At 43.0% G+C, this 19355-nt stretch overlaps 1 protein-coding gene across 2 annotated transcripts in view; it reads left to right on the forward strand.

Moving 5' to 3' along the window:
* Positions 1 to 11720: 11720 nt before the first annotated feature.
* FAM98B (family with sequence similarity 98 member B) overlaps positions 11721 to 19355 on the forward strand; it is a 40588-nt gene continuing 32953 nt past the window's right edge. For both annotated transcript variants that reach the window (XR_011380847.1, XM_008269228.4), the window contains exon 1: positions 11721 to 11950. Coding sequence is in view for 1 of the 2 variants with exons in the window: in XM_008269228.4 (XP_008267450.3) it covers positions 11880 to 11950 (71 nt within the window). In the remaining variant the exon portion in view is untranslated. The remainder of the gene's footprint in view (positions 11951 to 19355) is intronic.

The following is a 19355-nucleotide window of genomic DNA, read 5'->3' on the forward strand; positions in this document are numbered from 1 at the left end:
GGGAACCGCCCTTCCATGGAGGTGGAAGGGACGGTAGCCAACCCGGGAAGAACCAGCAGCAAACCCGGGGAGGGCCGAGCAGACAAAAGAACAGCGCAGGGTCCTATGTCGTTCCTCCACGAAGACGGGGAGCGACACCTCACAACAGATCTAGTCCCGAGTTAATCCCCAGTTCCATAATCCCAACTCAGAAACAGCTGCCAATCTAGAACTGACCCAGACTCTCCTCAGAATCCTTCAGGGGAACTCAAACTGTACAAAAGACATTTCATTTTCCTTCTTGTTGCGTGGTATATGACACTGTGCTCCCTCATTTGCAGTGTGCTCCCTCACTATAGATCTGATCTGTCAGCTTATAAATTGATGCCTGGTGGCCTTTGTTGATTAAGTTTTAACAAACACTTGGGAAGAATGCCATAAATTAATTCTTAGAGGTTACTTTCTGATCATATTAGCTTTACTTCATTGTTAAACAGTTCCTGTTTATTCACTGAAAATTCTCCAGATGAATCTGAATGGTTTTGACCTTGTGTGACCAAGAACATCTCCCCCTTAATATCTTATATCGCATAAAAGCCAAGGTTTCCTGAGTCCTAGGAGTTTTGATTCCATATGATTAATTCTCAGCATGTGTGAGTAGGAATATAGAAACATAGGTATTGAAGATAAAATGGAAAAGGCACTATGGCAGACTGAGACAGAGTGACAGACAGCTGGTGGCCCAATGCAGATCATATCTTTTTCTTTTATATAGATTTTATTTATTTATTTGAGAGTTAGAGTTACAGACAGTGAGAGGGAGAGACAGAGAGAAAGGTCTCCCTTCTGTTGGTTCACTCCTCAAATGGCTGCAGTGGCCGGAGCTGCGCCCATCTGAAGCCAGGAGCCAGGCACTTCTTCCTGGTCTCTCTCATGGGTGCAGGGGCACAAGGACTTGGGCCATCTTCTACTGCTTTCCCAGGCCATAGCAGAGAGCTGGATTGGAAGAGGGGCAGCCAGGACTAGAACCAGCACCCATATGGGATGCTGGTGTTGCAGACAGAGGATTAACCTGGTGCACCATGGCACTGGCCCCGATCATATTCTTTTGATTGTCTTCCCTTTAGAAATGTCTTCCTATATCATTAAGATCACATTTTCTGTGCTGCTTAAACATCACCCATGTGGATTCTAGAATTCAGAAATGAAATGGTGGAGAAGGCTTATGCATTTGGGACCTCAGCCAAGGTGGCACAAAATCTAGGAGCAGTGATGGCTGGGAACAAATAGGATTAGCCTATTGAGCCACGGTGCCAGCTAAAATATATTTCTTTAAAATAATACAATTTGGAGAGCAGAGAGGAAGAGTGGATAGGAGGACCCCCGGAGACTTGGTTTTTAGCTTGTCTGGCAATTGATGCTGACTGCTGGGACATCTGCTGTAGCTTTAGGCCAGTACACCTACATGGGGACACTTTAGCTGGACTGTGCTCCCTCCTAGCATGGTGGCTTCACACTCTTTGCCTGGAAAATTAGAGCACCAAAAGGCAGGATCTCAAGAAGTCTAGTTGTGAGCTGCGTTGCCTTTGGTGACTTAGCTTAGGGTATAGCATCACTTCCACTGTGCTCTGCGGGTCCTCCAATCACATGTCCTTCCACGTTCCAGGGAAGCTACATAGAGCTCACTTCTCAGTGGAAAGTGTATCAAAGAATTTGTAGGCATGTTTTAAAACTGTCACAAGTAATAAAATGCATTCTCTCTCTCTCTCTCTCTCTCTCTCAAGCTCTTCTCTCCTCCTCTCTTCCCCCCATCCTCACCTCCCCACATCTGTCTTCCTGTATAAACATCTCAGTGCTATCTACAATGCTTTTATGTAATGGTATAGTGGTATAAATATAGGGATTCTTTCTGGAACACATTTCTTGTTTGGGGACACACCAGATTTGGGGTACTTTTATATTTGGATACAACAAAACAGCTTACTGAAAAAAGAATTCTGTCAAAGAGTTGAGTTCATTTCATACTAACTAACTGAGTTAGGACACAACTGAGAAAGTTGTGTCCTATAGAGAAATCTGAGCAATGGCTTGGACATCCATTGTGAGGCCCTGCAATGCACTTTCAGCTGGGCATTGCGATTGTGTCTGGGAAAAATGAAAGTTGCTCTTTACTGTTAGAAAAGCACCAGAGAAGATTGAAAGCACTTGCTTATCAGTAACTCTGCCACTTTGAGCCAACAGCCTCTGGGCAGTGGGAGATTACTGAAGGATAGGACCTTATTAGTGGTTTCAGATTTGAATTATACAAGAAATTAAAGGAGAAAGATAATTAGATGTCAGCACTGATAATAATTCAGGCTAATTGTTTCTGCTAGTCCAAATATATTTATAGGGGCCAGCGCTGTAGCATAGCGGGTAAAGCTGCCACCTTCAATGCTGGTATTCCGTATGGGTGCCAGTTCAAGTCCTGGCTGTTCCACTTCCGATCCAGCTCTCTGCTATGGCCTGGGAAAGCAGTAGAGGATGGCCCAAGTACTTGGAACCCTGTACCTGCATGGGAGACCCAGAAGAAGCTCTTGGCTCCTGGCTTCAGATAGGCACAGCTCCGGCCTTTGCAGCCAATTGGGGAGTGAACTATCGGATAGAAAACCTCTCTCTCTCTCTCTCTCTCTCTACCTCTACCTCTACCTCTCCTTCTCTCTCTGTGTAACTCTGACTTTCAAATAAATAAATAAATAAATCTTTAAAAAATATATATTTATAATACCAGTAAAGACAAAAAGGGGAGAAATAGTCAATGAGGCTTCCAGGGTGTTCTCATAGGAGTATCTACTTTATGTCAAAGGAAATTTTATTGGTCTTCATTCAAAAACATTTGAAACAAGACAGGCTTTTGAATCTTAAACATAAGGCTAAGCATTATTATGGGGGGGGGGGATAGACTTTTGTTTTCACAAAGATAACCAAATCATTTCCTTCTGGAAAACAACCCAGACATGATCAGATATAAGATATTTGTTTTTTTTTTCCTTTATAATTTCTTGTTAGTTTTAATTGCTCACAAGATGGACATAACAATTGAGTTTTTATTTTAATTGAGTTTTTTTATTTTTTTATTTTATTATTATTATTTTTTTTTTTGACAGGCAGAGTGGATAGTGAGAGAGAGAGAGACAGGGAGAAAGGTCTTCCTTTACCGTTGGTTCACACTCCAGTGGCCGCCGCAGCCAGCGCGCTGCGGCAGGCGCACTGCACTGATCCGATGGCAGGAGCCAGGTACTTATCCTGGTCTCCCATGGGGTGCAGGGCCCAAGTACTTGGGCCATCCTCCACTGCACTCCCTGGCCACAGCAGAGAGCTGGCCTGGAAGAGGGGCAACCGGGACAGAGGGACAGAATCCGGCGCCTCGACCGGGACTAGAACCCGGTGTGCCGGCGCCGCAAGGCGGAGGATTAGCTTAGTGAGCCACGGCGACGGCTTAATTGAGTTTTTTTTTTTTTTTTAAAGATTGATTTATTTATTTGAAAGGCAGAGTTACAGAGAGTAGCCACAGTGGCCAGAGCTGTGCAATCTGAAGCCAGGAGCCTGGAGCTTCTTCCGGGTCTCCCACATGGGTGCAGGGGACCCAAGGACTTGGGCCATCTTCTACTGCTTTCCCAGGCCATAGCAGAGAGCCGGATCAGAAGTGGAGCATCGGGGACTTGAATCTACACCCATATGGGATGCCTACACTGCAGGTAGTGGCTTTACCTGCTACACCATAGCTTAATTGAGTTTTAATTGCTCACGAGGTAGACATCACGGCTCACCAAAGTCCCTAGTGGGATGGCAGTCACACAATGCGGTGTGCCATCACAACATTGCCTGTAAAGATTTTCTATCATTGGATCCAGACAGAGAGAATGTCATCTTCCTTAAAATGCAGCTTTGAGATTTTTGAACTCATACAATTTATTTGTAGCAAGGTACAAAACATGGCATAATACTTTATTTTTCATGATCACGATTATCTTCTTCAACATAAATGCTTGGAACTAATAAAATATGAAGCTGCTGTTAATGAATTAGGTAGCTTTTAGTATTTTCTGGCTGTGGGTTACCATGCCTACCATTTAAAATAAGCCTGTTCTCCTAGCATTTTATATGGATCAAGAAAAGGGACTATTTGTAGTTTGAATTGGACGAATATGAATGCAAAGTCAGTTATTCACATCTTCCTATATAAAATAAAACAAGACGGGGCTGGTGCAGTGGCAAAGCGGGTAAGGCCGCCACCTGCAGTGCCGGCATCCCATGTGGGCACCGATTCAAGTCCTGGCTGCTCCACTTCTGATCCAGCTCTCTGCTACAGCCTGGAAAAGCAGTAGAAGATGGCCCAAATCCTTGGGCCCCTGCACCCATGTGGGAGACCCAGAAGAAGCTCCTGGCTCCTGGCTTTGGATTTGCGCAGCTCTGGCCATTGCTGCCATCTGGGGAGTGAACCAGCAGATGGAAGACCTCTGTCTCTGTCTCTGTCTCTCTCTCTCTCTCTCTCTCTCTGCCTCTCCTTCTCTCTCTGTATAATTCCAACTTTCAAATAAATAAATAAATAAATATTTTTAAACAATAAAACAGGACAAAGATTACCCTTAACTTTATGATGTGTTTAACACCTCAAAGAAACACAAGATAATGCCTTAAAATTATCTACCTGATGTTTACTCATGTAACAGTTGATTTCATGTATGAATCTAAGTATGTTTACATATTCTATTTTTGCACTAGAATGTAACATGAGAGAGTAAATACAAAATTATTAAGGTAGACATTTGCTGTCTGGGTTGCTCAACACGTGTTCCCCTTCTTCTCAGTTCCCCAGTTGTTTGGGTATCTCCTTTTTACCTCCTTGTGTTCAGAGGATGCTAACCTTACTGCCAGCTGCCAGGATGAGTCTAGATAGTATTTTTCTTTTTTAAAGATTTATTTATTTACTTGAAAGTCAGAGTTGCACAGAGAGAGAAGGAGAGGCAGAGACAGAGAGAGAGAAAGAGAGAGAGAAAAGTCTTCCATTTGTTTGCTCACTCCCTAGATGGCCACAACGGCTGGAGCTGCACCAATCTGAAGCCAGGAGCCAGGAGCTTCTTCCATGTCTCCCACATGGGTGCAGGGGCCCAGCAGCTTGGGTCATCTTCTACTGCTTTCCCAGGCCATAGCAAAGAGCTGGATCAGAAGTGGAGCAGCTGGGATTTGAACCAACAACTATGTAGGATGACAGCACGGCAGGTGGTGGCTTTACCCGCTATGCCACAGCGCCGGCCCTTAGATAGTCTTAAATTATGGTGGTCAGCCTCTCCTGGCCACAGTGAAAGTGGTCACAGGACCGGCCTTGATTCAAGTAGAGAAATAAACTGTACCTCTTGATGGGGGAGTGGCAAAGTCATTTGCCAGTGAGCACATGGAATTGATGACATTGCCATGACCATCATTGGAAATATAGTGTGCCACACAGTCCCACTGAACACTTCATGAGAGTATGACATGAATGAGGCAAAAATGTGCATTATCTTAACCCACTGAAACTTTGGGGTTATAGTAGTTATTTAATCCTATGACACATAATATTGAAATCAATTGAGTGGAAAACCCTCTTGTCTCCTAGATTCACCGTAATTATTCTTCACAGCTGGAATAGGAAGTAGCATTTTCTCTTAAAATAAGTAAAACTTTATTTCAAACAGAATGTTTAGTCCTAGGTGGAAGGAAGTATCTCCTATATCCCCTCTCAAGGATATTTATTGGACCAAGTTCCAGCCAACAAGGTGAAGGTATCTCTGGATACTGTGGTTCTGTTCTACTCTGTTCTATCCATTCATTCCACAAGTAACTACTGAACACTCAGGGAACTTGTGACAGGGCTCCATAGAGAAACTGATCAGAAGCCAGTGTTGTAAATGGTGTGGGGGAATGTTGATGGATGAATTTGGAAATATGTATGCTGGAGCCAGATCAGGCTTGGATTTTGGGCCATGTATATGTTGAACACTAAATTTATGTGTCTCCTTCTTCTGAACACTTAAGGGCTTGCTCCATCGCAGCCACCAAGGTACCACTTGACTTTTCTTACACCCTGTCAGGCCCGCTGATGTCTTACTCTGAGAGTCTGTATGCTTCTCCTTTGCCATTGCATACAGCTTAGCCAGTCAGCCACGCATACCTGGAGTTTCTGCCTCCTCTGCTTCGTCTGCACTTGGAGAAATCCCAGGATGAAGAACACGGGATCTGGGATCCAGAAAAGTTGTCAAAGAGGCAAAATGATGCAACTCTAAGAACAGGGATTTTTTTTTTTTTTTGACCAATATAAAACAGGTAGAGCTAAGCAGATAGATTATCTCCTCTTTCTTCAGCTGAGGGACTGCCTCCAAGACAGATCTTCCTTGCAGTTCTGTATGTTGGAGATATGGATACACATTGAATCCTTGGAAAACAAATGGCTTGGCTGGACAGTTAGAGACAAGGAAGCCCAGGCGAGAGACATATGATTAGATCCAAGAGAATGGGCACAAAGGTATGTGAGGGGCAAAAGACACTCAGTGACCGGGAGGACTGATGGTCTGTCCCAGGGATGTCAGCCAGACTCTGTGCTCAGCTACCCCTGAGCGTTCATAAAGGGCCCATGAGTAGGGCAGGCTTGGTATTAAGCATAGACTATGCATTGACCCAACAATGAGTATTCTTCATGGTGGGTGGATTCTGTCCACACTTTTCTGTACATGTATTTTACTTTAATTTCTTTTAAAAGTTTACTTTCAAAATAAGTAAGCAATCTAAAGTTTAAAAAAAGAGTGTCAGGTCCTTAATAAATACTTAATAACTGGTATCAATTATCTTAGCCTGGGTTCCCTGGAAAACAGAATTCGAGACAGATGCTCATGCGGTAAGCCATTACTGGTGAGGACAATCCCAGGGAACAAAGCATGATGGAAGAGATCAGTGAGGCAGAAGTGGGGTGAGCATATGGGCATGCATACTGTACTGCTGAAGGCTAGCCTGCTGGCAGGGGAGACCTCCATGTGGCGTTTTCCTCAGGGATTGTACCAGTCACCTGGTAGAAGGTTGCATTACACTCTGTCTTTTTTTTTTTGACAGGAAGAGTGGACAGTGAGAGAGAGAGAAAGGTCTTCCTTTTTGCCATTGGTTCACCCTCCAATGGCCACCACAGCCGGTGCGCTGCAGCCGGTGCACCGCGCTGATCCGAAGCCAGGAACCAGGTGCTTCTCCTGGTCTCCCATGCAGGTGCTAGGCCCAAGCACTTGGGCCATCCTCCACTGCACTCCCTGGCCACAGCAGAGAGCTGGCCTGGAAGAGGGGCAACCGGGACAATCCGACGCCCAGACCGGGGCTAGAACTCGGTGTGCCGGCGCCGCAAGGCGGAGGATTAGCCTAGTGAGCTGCGACACTCTGTCTTGAAGGGAACACTGACTTTGCATGGACGTTTGCCTTTTCTGCCCACAGTCTCTTCACCAGCTCCCCAAGAGAAGGTTCACAAAACGGCTCATCTATCACATTGCCTTTTCATAAAAAGGACCCATTTTATGGTCCAGGCGGTGTGAAATTACATGTGTGATCACAATGTGCACATCTCCAGGTGCTGCTTGGCACGCACCCTCTTGAAGCTGTCCCTGCGGAAGACTCTGATCAATGCCAGCTGGGCCCAGCATCCCGCAGGTTGAAGAGCTGATCTCCAGCACCCTCTCTGCATTGGTATGTTGTATTTGTGTTATCAACCGGTTCAGGGCATTCTCCAGTTCCCATTTTCATTGCTGTTTTGATGCCTTAATATTTAGAATTGTATTGCTTCAATTCCAGACTCAAATATTTGGGGATTTGTAAAGTTGTCTTCTTAGTGATTCCTCGTTTAATTCTGCTTTAGTTACAGGACATGCTGTATGATTTCAACCTTCTCATGTGATGAGACTGCCTTTAGGCTTTGCTGTAAGGTCAACTGTTTTTTTTTTTTTTAAAGAAAGCTTTTATTTAGTAAATACAAATTTCATAGGTACAGCTTTAGGAATATAGCGGTTCTTCCCCCCATACCCACCCTCCCACCCCCACTCCCATCCCACCTCTTACTCCCTCTCCCATCCCATTCTTCATTAAGATTCATTTTTAATTACCTTTATATACAGAAGGCCAACTCTATACTAAGTAAATATTTTAACAGTTTGCACTCACAGAGACACACAACATGTAAAGTACTGTTTGAAGACAAGTTTTACCATTAATTCGCATAGTACAACACATTAAGGACAGAGATCCTACTTCCAGAGATGGGGAGTAAGTGCACAGTGACTCTTGTTGTTGATTCAACAATTGGCACTCTTATTTATGACGTCAGTGATCACCCAAGGTTCTTGTCATGAGCTGCCAAGGCTATGGAAGCCTTTTGAGTCCACGAACTCTGTCAGTGTTTAGAGAGGGCCATAATCAAAGTGGAAGTTCTTTCCTCTCTTCAGATAAAAGTATAAGGTCAACTTTTATAAGTGATATGTGTGCTTGAAAAAATATATTCTGAAGTTTTAGGGAGTGGTGATGTATGTATATCCATTAAGTCAAATTTATAAACTACATTTTATAATCTTGTATATGTCTACTGATTTTTGACTGCTTATTATATTATTTCATGAGAGATGCATCTTAAAATCTTCTGTGATTTTAGCTTTACTGATTTCTCATGTAATTTGTTGGATTATTTATTTACTTATTTTGAGACCAAAAATAAGCATTTAAGATTGTTATAGCGTTATGCTGTCTTGACCCTTTTATCATTATGAAATGTTCCTATTATCTCTATAATATTTCTTGCACTTTTAGCTATTTTTTTAAACAGAGATTATTTTTTAAAAATATTATATCTGTTTGCGTTACACACACAGAGAGAAGTAGAGGCAGAGAGAGAGAGAAAGAGAAAGAGAGAGAGAGAGAGAAAGACAGGTCTTCCACCCACTGGTTCACTCCCCAATTGGCTGCAACCTCCAGAGCTATGCTGATCTGAAGCCAGGAGCCAGGAGCTTCTTCTGGGTCTCCCACATGAGTGCAGGGGCCCAGGAACTTGGGCCATTTTCTATTTATTTATTTATTTATTTGACAGGCAGAGTGGACAGTGAGAGAGAGAGAGACAGAGAGAAAGGTCTTCCTTTCACCGTTGGTTCACCCTCCAATGGCCGCCGCAGCCGGCGCGCTGTGGCTGGCGCATCGCGTTGATTCGAAGCCAGGAGCCAGGTGTTTCTCCTGGTCTCCCATGGGGTACAGGACCCAAGGACTTGGGCCATCCTCCCCTGCACTCCCAGGCCACAGCAGAGAGCTGGCCTGGAAGAGGGGCAACCGAGACAGAATCTGGCGCCCTGACCGGGACTAGAACTCAGTGTGCTGGTGCCGCAAGGCAGAGGATTAGCCTATTGAGCCATGGCGCCGGCCTACTTGGGCCATTTTCTACTGCTTTCCCAGGCCATAGCAGAGAGCTGGATGGGAAGTGGAGCAGCCAGGACTCGAATCGGCACCCATATGGGATGCCAACACTGCAGGTGGTGGCTTTACCTACTACGACACAGCCCCGGTCCCTGATAGCTATTTTTCTGATACTAATATTGCTACTCGGCTATCTTATGATTTAACATGTTGTTTTGCATTTTTGTTTTGTTTTATATTTATTTTATTTTACAGAGAGAGAGAGAGAGAGAGAGAGAGAGAGAGGAGAAAGAGAGAGAGAGGTCTTCCATCTGCCGGTTCACTCCCCAAATGGCCCTCAGGGCTGGAGCTGGGCGGATCCGAAGCCAGGAGCCAGGAGCTTCTTCCGGGTATCCCACACAGGTGCATCTTTTAGATGGTAGTTACATAATATTTGATTATTTCTTTACTGATTACCCTAATTATGGAAATGAGCAACCTTGATTCATTACTATAAATTAGATACTTCACTACTTGCATGATGATGGAAGAAACTTAGAGTTCTTTAATTCAGTCCCCACCCCAACTCCAAATTCTTTCCATATTTCAAATTTCATAACACATCACTATTATGTTCTGAACAGTCAGTACTTCTCTAGTTTCTCACATATTCACCCTTTCCAATAGTACTCTTCATTCTTGTTGTACTATTGGACTTCATTTACTTTTTTTCTCTGCCATCATTTTCTTTTTACCTGAAGACATTTTTTTAAATATTTCTTTTGATGTGGATCTGCTGGAAACAATTTATATAATTTTTTATTTAATTGAAAACATCTTTATTTTGAATTCAGTTCTTAAGGATATTTCCACTGCATATAAAATTCTAAATTTGCTCTTATTTAAAATATGTTAAAGATACTATTTCATTATTTTCTTGTTTCCATTATTTCTCCTGAAATGTCAGTTTATGATTTTTTTCTCGAACTTCTTTTACAATTTTATTTTATCTTTTGTTTTCAATTTGTTTTACTACAATTTTCCTAAATTGTGATTTTCTTTGTTTATCCTGTTTGGTGTTAGTCTTGAATCAGTGCTTGTTTTGTTAAAAAATTCTTTGCTGGATTTTTTTTTTTTTTTTTGCCTCCGTTCTTATTTTCTCATGGTCTCCATGTTATAGTCCAATGACTACATTTACAATGTTAGACTTTTTCATCTTTTCTGGATATCTGTCATGCTTTAAAAAAGCCTTTCTTTTTCCTGTGCTTCAGTTTTGTTGTTTGCTTATTTATTTTTAAAGGAAAAACGGCAGCAGAATACCCTAGGTCAACACTGATGAAGAGCAGGCACCTCATTCTGTTTGTTTTTTAAAGGCTTTTTGCCGATGCCCCATAAGACTAGCACCTTCTCTGACTCTCTTTGATGGAGGCAGTATCACTGAGAATATGTATTATCCAACCTCTTGGTTGGGGATGAATTCAGATTCATTGAATGGCAAATAATTTACTTTAAGGCATTTTGTACTTACTGTGCAAATTTATGGGTAAGCTTTTTGTTTGTAACAATGGTTAGGGAGGTGAGAGCATTACTGACTTTTGGACTGGGGCTAGGGTTACCATGTATTCTACGATGCAGGGGACAGGACAGTCTTTTATAGGGATCAAGTTATACTTGCACCTCTTGAACTCATTCCAGCGGTTATTCGTGCAGGTGATGGACCTACTGGCCAACAATGATCTGATCCCATACCCTGATTCCTTTTTATGTATGAACCTTACATTTTTTGCATTGTTTAGAGATTGAAATTCTCACAGAAAGAATATTATGTTTCATTTGTTTAGAACTTTATGAGGAGCTAGTCACAATTTTGGAAAATCACATCAACTACTTTTCTCATGGTATTTGCATTGCTTATGCAACTCCTATTTTATTACTACAACACATAGTCCGCATATGTATTTAAGAGGATTCTCCGCATTAATGCAAGCACCTGATAACCTCATTGGTTTGAAACGTGAAATTATTTTGTTATGTTGCATTTCTTTTATTTCTTTAAAGCTAAAGAATTCCTGTACATGTTGATTTAAAAATTATGTCTGCAAGTACATGATCGTACTAATTTCAGCTTAAGATAATCATAATTGTGTGTCAGGATTTTTGTTATAAAAAGAGGTCTGGAATCCGGTAGGTTGAGATCAACTCTGGTAAAATCCTATTTGTGAAGATTGATTTCAATACATAGGACTCAGCATAAGAAAACCCTTTTAATATCATTATTTCTTATTTTTATTTTAAAACATTACTTCCATTACATAAAGCGGTTTCAAGTGCGATCAAGAGTCGATTGCTCTCGCCTGGAACATCTGCCCTGGGTTGGAAGTGCTCTGCATTCGAGGCCGGACCGGAACCTTGGCGCTCTGCAATGTTGGTTTCCGGCGGGCTCTTTAGAGCGCTGAACGGCTTTGGGCCCAAGGACCATGAGAGGGCCCGAGCCGGGTCCGGAACCTACGATGGAGGGAGACGTGCTGGATACACTAGAGGCGTTGGGGTGAGTGTTGTTGGGGGACATTTTCCCCCGGAAAACCTAACCTCTCCCACCGCTTGGCTGCCGCAGCCTCCTACCCGCGGGCCTCCGCAAAGCCTGGACTGCGGGTTGTAGGCCTCTCTCCCCGCCTCGCTCCCTCCGGCGCCGACGGAGTTAAGCAGAAGGCGGGAGAGAAATCCGTTTTGGGGGTGGAGCAAGGCCGGAGAGCTGGGTCGCGTGGCCCCCTCTTCCAGACTCCTGGCCTCGAAACCCTGCAGCCGGGAAGGCGCCGAGCGGCCCGCCCAGCTTCGGTCCCCGAGCGAGCCCACGGCGGCGGGGGTTACTTAGAATAAAGTGTGGCGGCCCCCAGGGCGGTGCTGGGTCCGAACGGCGGGCTTGGACTATTGTCGCCTGCGGTGTGCCACTCGCGCCGTTCTTGAGGCTCGGGATTTAGTTTAGGAGGGAGCCCATTTCGTCGTCTCGTTAGTGCGTGTTTGCGTGCTAGGCTGGGAGGAAAGCGTTCGCAGATGACTGTTAGCTTACATGGTCGGGGGCGGGTACCTAGAGTCGACTGCTGTTCACAGTCGTTGAGGACTGGGGTGGGAGATGGGGGTGCCGTTTAGACTTCCAGATGCGGGGATCCATATCTGCAACACAGTCTCCCCTCAGCCTCCTCACGGACTTTGTACTTATCCCGGAGTATTTTGTGCTGCCAATTTATTTGTCTCTGAACTTCCTCGTCTTGTTCAAGTCAGCTCTTAGAAATCAGGTACCTTGGTTGTTAGTGATATTTCCAGCAACACCTTAGAACCGGCTCTCACCACTGCAAATGACTAGTAGCTGAATAAATAACCTTGTAGATGATTGTGGCAATTAATTGCTGTAATATACCTCAAGTATTTCGTGTTGGCCTACTATACAATACGTTTACAAATGTTAGCTGCTATTACGATTGTTATTAGATGTTAAGGTTTAGTAAATGCACTTTTCCCGCTTTTTACCTCTTGATGAGATAAGGCATTAAAGATTGTGAATTTTTTCCTTTAAACTTAGCATTTTTAGTGATTTGATTTTTTTTAAACTTTGTAATTCGCATGACAATGAGAAATGACTTACCACCGATATGAACTAGTTAAATTTATTCAAGAGTTTATAGTTATTGCTTTCTTGCAGAAGTGAAAGTTGATGGGGGAAGTTAAATGTTTACTGTTAAATCAATGAGTAGGGCCAGTGCTGTGGTGCCGCCGGTTAAAGCCCTGGCCTGCAGTATCCCATATGGGCTCTGGTTCCAGTCCTGGCTGCTCCACTTCCCATCCAGCTCCCTGTTAATGTACCTGGGAAAGCAGCAGAGGATGGCCCAAGACCTTGGGCTCCTACATCCACGTGGGTGACCCGGAAGAAGCTCCTGGCTTCTGATAGCCCCAGCTGCAGTGTTGCAGCCGTTTGAGGAGTGAACCAGCAAATGGAAGACCTCTTTCTCTTTCTCTTCCTGTCTCTGCCTCTGTGTAACTCTGTCTTTCAAATAAACGAAGTAAAATTGTAAAAATCTCAATGAGAAGCACTATTGGACATGGAGGAAAGATAGCAGAGAAACCATCCTTGGGCTGCTGGTGCGGGGTCAATATTTCACTTGCAGCCAAACCTGTGCCTCGCCGTATCATTTGGGTCTTATTTTTTTGATTAGTTTCCTTACAAGTGTGGAGAGAGGTTTAAGAGTTCAAATGGTTTGAAGTCAAATTTGTACTTAAATCATAGTGCCATCACTTAATTATCTTCTGATCCTATAGAATTAGAATAATAATCACTTTAAAGCACTATAAATACTAAATGAGTTACAGATATATATGCTAAGCACCATGCCTGCCCTGCTACTTAAGTAGGTGGTTGTCCTAACATTGTTAAGTCCTAATTTCTGTACCTGCAAAATGGGTATTTCACTCTTCATGAAATACAGCCAGAAAATTCAGAGAGAAAAATAAAAGCAAATGGTCTTAAAGCACTTGCAAAGGTGCATAACAGAGGCTCATAACATAACTCATAGTTGAAATGCAAGTTAAAACTATACTGAACTACCGGATGGTCACAAATCCAGGATTGATAACTTTGGTGAGCTATGGGAGGGGGGTACTCCCTTATTTTGATGTTACAGTCCTGTGGAGGAAAATTTAAGTATATCTAATAAAGTTACATTTCCATTTGCCTTTTACTCAGGAATCCTACTTCTAGGAATATCTCAGACACACACTGACAAAAAAGTTGCCAAACTGTAATAGCACACATTGGAAACAACCCAAATATCCTTTACTAGAGGCTGATTAAAAAAAATATGGTCAATGAAGACAGTTGAGTAACTCCAAATACTGGATAGGTAAATTAGAACATGTATGTGTTGCCTTTTTAAATTTTATTTTTAAAGAAATTTATTAATACATTAGATTTTCAGGTCACAGTAAATGTATGATAATTACTACAATGGAGTTATCAATTCTCATGTTGATGTGTTATTTTAATACAAAGACAACAGATTCTTTGTAGTTCTTAAATACAGTTCTGAGAATATAACGATACTTTCTCCCTTCATCCTCCCTTTCTTTTCATCTTTCCTTTCTTAATTTTTGAGATAACATTTTGGTTTACATTATAGTCAGAGGCTTAATGCTCCACTAAATAATGAATTCAACAACTGAAAAGCAAAAAGACCCTAGTCAGCTGGAGTATAGGCAAGGGCTATAAGCAGTAATCAGATGAAAATATGGAATTCCACTCATATACAGTAAATTTAAAAATAATCACAGATTTTTTTTAAAGATTTATTTATTTTACTTGAAACTCAAGAGTTACAGAGAGAGAGGAGAGGCAGGGAGAGAGAGAAAGAGGTCTTCCATCCGATGGTTCACTGCCCAAATGGCCGCCATGGCCGGAGCTGTGCCGATTTGAAGCCAGGAGCCAGGACTTCTTCCAGGTCTCCCACGCAGGTGCAGGGGCCCAAGGACTTGGGCCATCCTCTACTGCTATCCAGGCCACAGTAGAGAGTGGGATTGGAAGGAGAGCAGCTGGGACTAGAACCGGCGCCCATATGGGATGCCGGCGCTTCAGGCCAGAGCGTTAACCCGCTGTGCCACAGCGCTGGCCCCGTATTCACAGATCATTAACACTGTAGTAGTAGATCTTTTTTTAGGAGATTTATTTTTATTTATTTGAAAGGCAGATTAACAGAGGAAGAGAGAGAAATTTTCTATTGTCTGGTTCACTCCTCATATGGCTGCAGTGGCTGGGGCTGGGCCAGGCCAAAGCTAGGAGCCAGGAACTTTATCCAGGTCTCCCACGTGGGTGCAGGGGTCCAAGGACTTGGACCATCTTCTGCTGCTTTCCCAGGTTCATTAGCAGGAAGCTGGATTGGAAGTGGAGCAGCTGAGACTTCAGCTGGCACCCATAGTCACAGGTGGTGGCTTACCCCATTTTGCCTCAATGCCAGTCCCCAATATATCATTCTTAGACCTTGGTTTGACAAAGATATACGACAAAGCTTCACAAAACTATAATTGCAGCAGTACTGTTACATACACAGGCATTTCTTGCCTTTTTTTTTTTTTGTCTATTTTTTTAAATTTTAGTGCCCACAAATAAGGGACAACATATGGTATTTGTCTTTCTGTGTCCTGGTTATTTCACTAAGTGTGATGTCCTCCAGTTGCATCCTTTTTGATGCAAGTAGTAGAATTTCATTCTTTTTTTAATAGTGGAATAATACTCCATTGTGGGGTTGTGAGTGTGTACATACCACATTTTCTTAATCCATTTATGTGATGATGATGGACACTGTGGATGATTCCATGTTTTGGCAGTTGTGAGCACTGTTACTATAAACATTGTGGTACAGGTATCTCTTTGATACAACACGTTAATGTCTTTTGGCTAAATACCCAAAAGTGGGGTTGCTTGAGATATGTTGTCTATTTCTAGTTTTTAAAAAAATCTCCTGGACTGGCTTTGTGGTGTAGCGGGTAAAGCTCTTGCTTGCAAGGTTCCAGTCCTGGCTGCTCCATTTCCAATCCAGCTGTCTGCTAATGACCTGGGAAAAGCCGCGGAAGATGGTCAGCCACTTGGGCCCCTGCCACCCATGTGGGAGACTCGGATGAAGGTCCTGGCTCCTGGCTTCTGGCTTTAGCCTGGCTCAACTCTGGCTGTTGTGGCCACTTGAGAAGTGAGCTAGAGTCTGGAAGATATCTCTCTCTGTCTTTCCCTCTCTTTCTGTAACTCTGACTTTCAAATAAATAAATTAAAAAAAAAAAAGTTCATACTGTTTTCCACAATAGCTACGTTAATTTACATTCCCACCAGCAGTGTATAGGAGTTCCCCTTTCTCCACATCCTTGCCAGCTTTTGTAACCACATGGGAAGGAATTATACTTCCTTACTGGAATGCATTGTTTTTCTAGATGTTTTTAAAGTTTCTATGTGGAAGGAAGTAGTATTTATATATTTTTATGGGGTCCAGTGCAATGTTTCAATGCATATAGCAGCATAAACCACTTTTTTGTGTGTGTTTGTGAGCTCCTCTCTTTTGGTCTTTTTATTATTATTATTATTAAATATTTAAAAGGCAGGGTGATGTGGGGGAGGGAAGGAAGGAAAAGGAGAGAGAGAGATCTTCCATATGCTGGGTCACTTGTGCTGGACCAGCCTGAAGCTAAGAGCCAAGAACTCCTCCTGGGTCTCCCATGTGAGTGGCAGGGACTCAAGTACTTGAACCATCATCTTCTAGCCTCCCAGGTGCACATTAGCAGGAAGCTGTATCTAAAGTGGAGTAGCCAGGATTCAAACCAGTCTCTCTAGTATGGGATGCAGGCATCCCAAGTGGGCAGCTTACTCTACTCTGCCACAAAATCTACCCTTCTTCAGTTCTTTGAACAGTGTGTAATACCTTATTGTGAACTATAGTGACTCCGCTGTGCTGTGGAACACTAGAACTCGTTTCCTACTGTTTGGTATTTTTTTTTTTTTTTTTTGACAGGCAGAGTGGACAGTGAGAGAGAGAGACAGAGAGAAAGGTCTTCCTTTGCCGTTGGTTCACCCTCCAATGGCCGCCGCGGCCGGCGCGCTGCGGCCGGCGCACCGCGCTGATCGATGGCAGGAGCCAGGAGCCAGGTGCTTTTCCTGGTCTCCCATGGGGTGCAGGGCCCAAGCACCTGGGCCATCCTCCACTGCACTCCCTGGCCACAGCAGAGAGCTGGCCTGGAAGAGGGGCAACCGGGACAGAATCCGGCGCCCCAACCGGGACTAGAACCCGGTGTGCCGGCGCCGCAAGGTGGAGGATTAGCCTAGTGAGCCGCGGCGCCGGCCTACTGTTTGGTATTGTTATCTATCCTTCCTCACCCCACTTCGTCTTCTTACCAGACTCTGGTAATTACTGTTTAAGTTCAGATCATATGAAAGAGGGCGTATTGTGTTTGTCCTTCTGCAGCTGACTTATTTCATTTACCAAAATGACCTCCAGTTCCATCTGTTTTTTGGCAGTTCTCAGGATTTCCTCCTTTTTATGCTCAAATAATATTCCATTGTGTGTAAATACCACCTTTTCTTTATCCATTTGTCCATTGATGGACATTAAAAGTTGATATTATGAATAGTGCTGCAATGAACATGGGGGTACAGGTTTTCTCTGTATATACACCCAGAAGTGGGATAGATGGTCATATTGTAGATCTAATTTTAGATTTTTTGAGAAATGTCCATACTGTTCTCCATAATGACTGTATTGGTTTGTATTCCCACCAGCATTGTATAAAGGTTTCCTTTTCTCTACATCCTTCATTCTAACTGGAGTAAGAAGATAGCCCATTGTGATTTTTGATAGCTAGTGATACTGAGCTTTTTTCATGTATTTGTTGGCCATGTGTATTTCTGCTTTTGAGAAATCTCTATTCAGAATCTTTGATTTTTGTTGAGTTTGTGTACCCTCTATATTCTAGATATTAATGCTTTGTCAGATAAGTATCTTGCAAAAAGTATTCTCTATTCCATCAGTTGTCTCTTTACTGTGTTGATTGTTTGCTGTGCAGAAGCTTCTTAATTTGATACAATTCCATTTGTCTAGTTTTACTTTTGATGCCTGTGCTTTTGGGGTCCTATCCAAAAAATTATTGCTGAGGCCAAAAACTTTTGGGTCGATGGTCCATTTTGAGTTGATTTTTGTGCAGTGTGAGAGGTGGGAGGAGCACATCTTCTGCACATAGGTATCTAATTTCCCCAGCCCTGTTTATTAAATTGACTGTCCTTCAGTGAATGTTTTGGGTGCCTTTGTTGAGAATTAGTTGAGAATTGTTGAGAAATAGTTGAATTAGATGCTTAGATTCATGTATGGGGTCTCTGTTCTATTGGTCAGTGTGTCTTTTTTGGTGCCCTTACTGTTCTGTTTTGGTTAGCTCTGTAGTATGTCTTAAAATCAGGTACTACGATGCCTTCAGCTTTTTTCTTTCTGGTTAAGATTGGTTTGACAGTTAAGATACTTTTCTGTTTCCCTGTGAATTTTAGGATTGTTTCCAGTTCTGTGAAAGATGTCATTGCTATTTGGATGAGGATTGTGTAATTGCTTTGGGTGGTATGGACGTTTTAGTAATATTAACTCTTGGGACTGGCATTGTCGCACAGCAGGTTAAGCTGGTACTTGGGATGCCCACATCCCTTATTGGAATGTCTGGTTTGAGTTTTGGCTACTCTGCGCTTCAGGTCCAGTTACCTGCTGTTGTACATCCTGGGAGATAGCAGATGATGGCTTAAATATTTGGGTCCCTCTCACCCATGTGGGAGACACAGATGGAGCTCCTTGCCTTGGTCTGATCCAGCCCTAGCTGTTGCAGGCTTTTGGGAAGACTCAGTGGATGGAAGATCTTCTCTTTGTCTCCTTCCCTCCCTCCCTCCCTCTCTTTTTCTCTCTCCCCCTCCCTTCTTCCCTCCCTCCCTTCCTTCCTCTCTCTCCTTCCCTCCCTCTCTCTCTCTCTCCCTCCTTTCCTCCCTCCTCCTCTCTCTCCCTCTGTCATTTCGTGTGTGTGTGTGTGTGTGTGTTGCTCTGCCTTTCAAACAAATAAATGATGAAACTTTTAAAACATTTTTTGAATCCATGAACATGGGAAATGTTTCTGTTTTTTTCTATGTCTTCACTTTCTTTCATTACTGGTTTGTATCTTTTATTGTAGAGGCCTTTCACGTCCCTGGTTAAATTTATTACAAGGTATTTTATTTTTTTGTAGCTATCGTGCTACCATATTGAATAGGACATCCTTGTTTGGTTCTAGTTCCTAAATACTTTCAACTTTCTGCCATTCACTATGATGTTGGTTGTGGGTTTGTCATATATAGGCATTATTATTTTGAGGTATGTTCCCTCTATACACATAATTTTTTCCAGATTTTTATGAATGAATACTAA

The sequence above is a fragment of the Oryctolagus cuniculus genome, chromosome 12 (genome assembly GCF_964237555.1).
Source record: "Oryctolagus cuniculus chromosome 12, mOryCun1.1, whole genome shotgun sequence".
Taxonomy (NCBI): Eukaryota; Metazoa; Chordata; class Mammalia; order Lagomorpha; family Leporidae; genus Oryctolagus; species Oryctolagus cuniculus.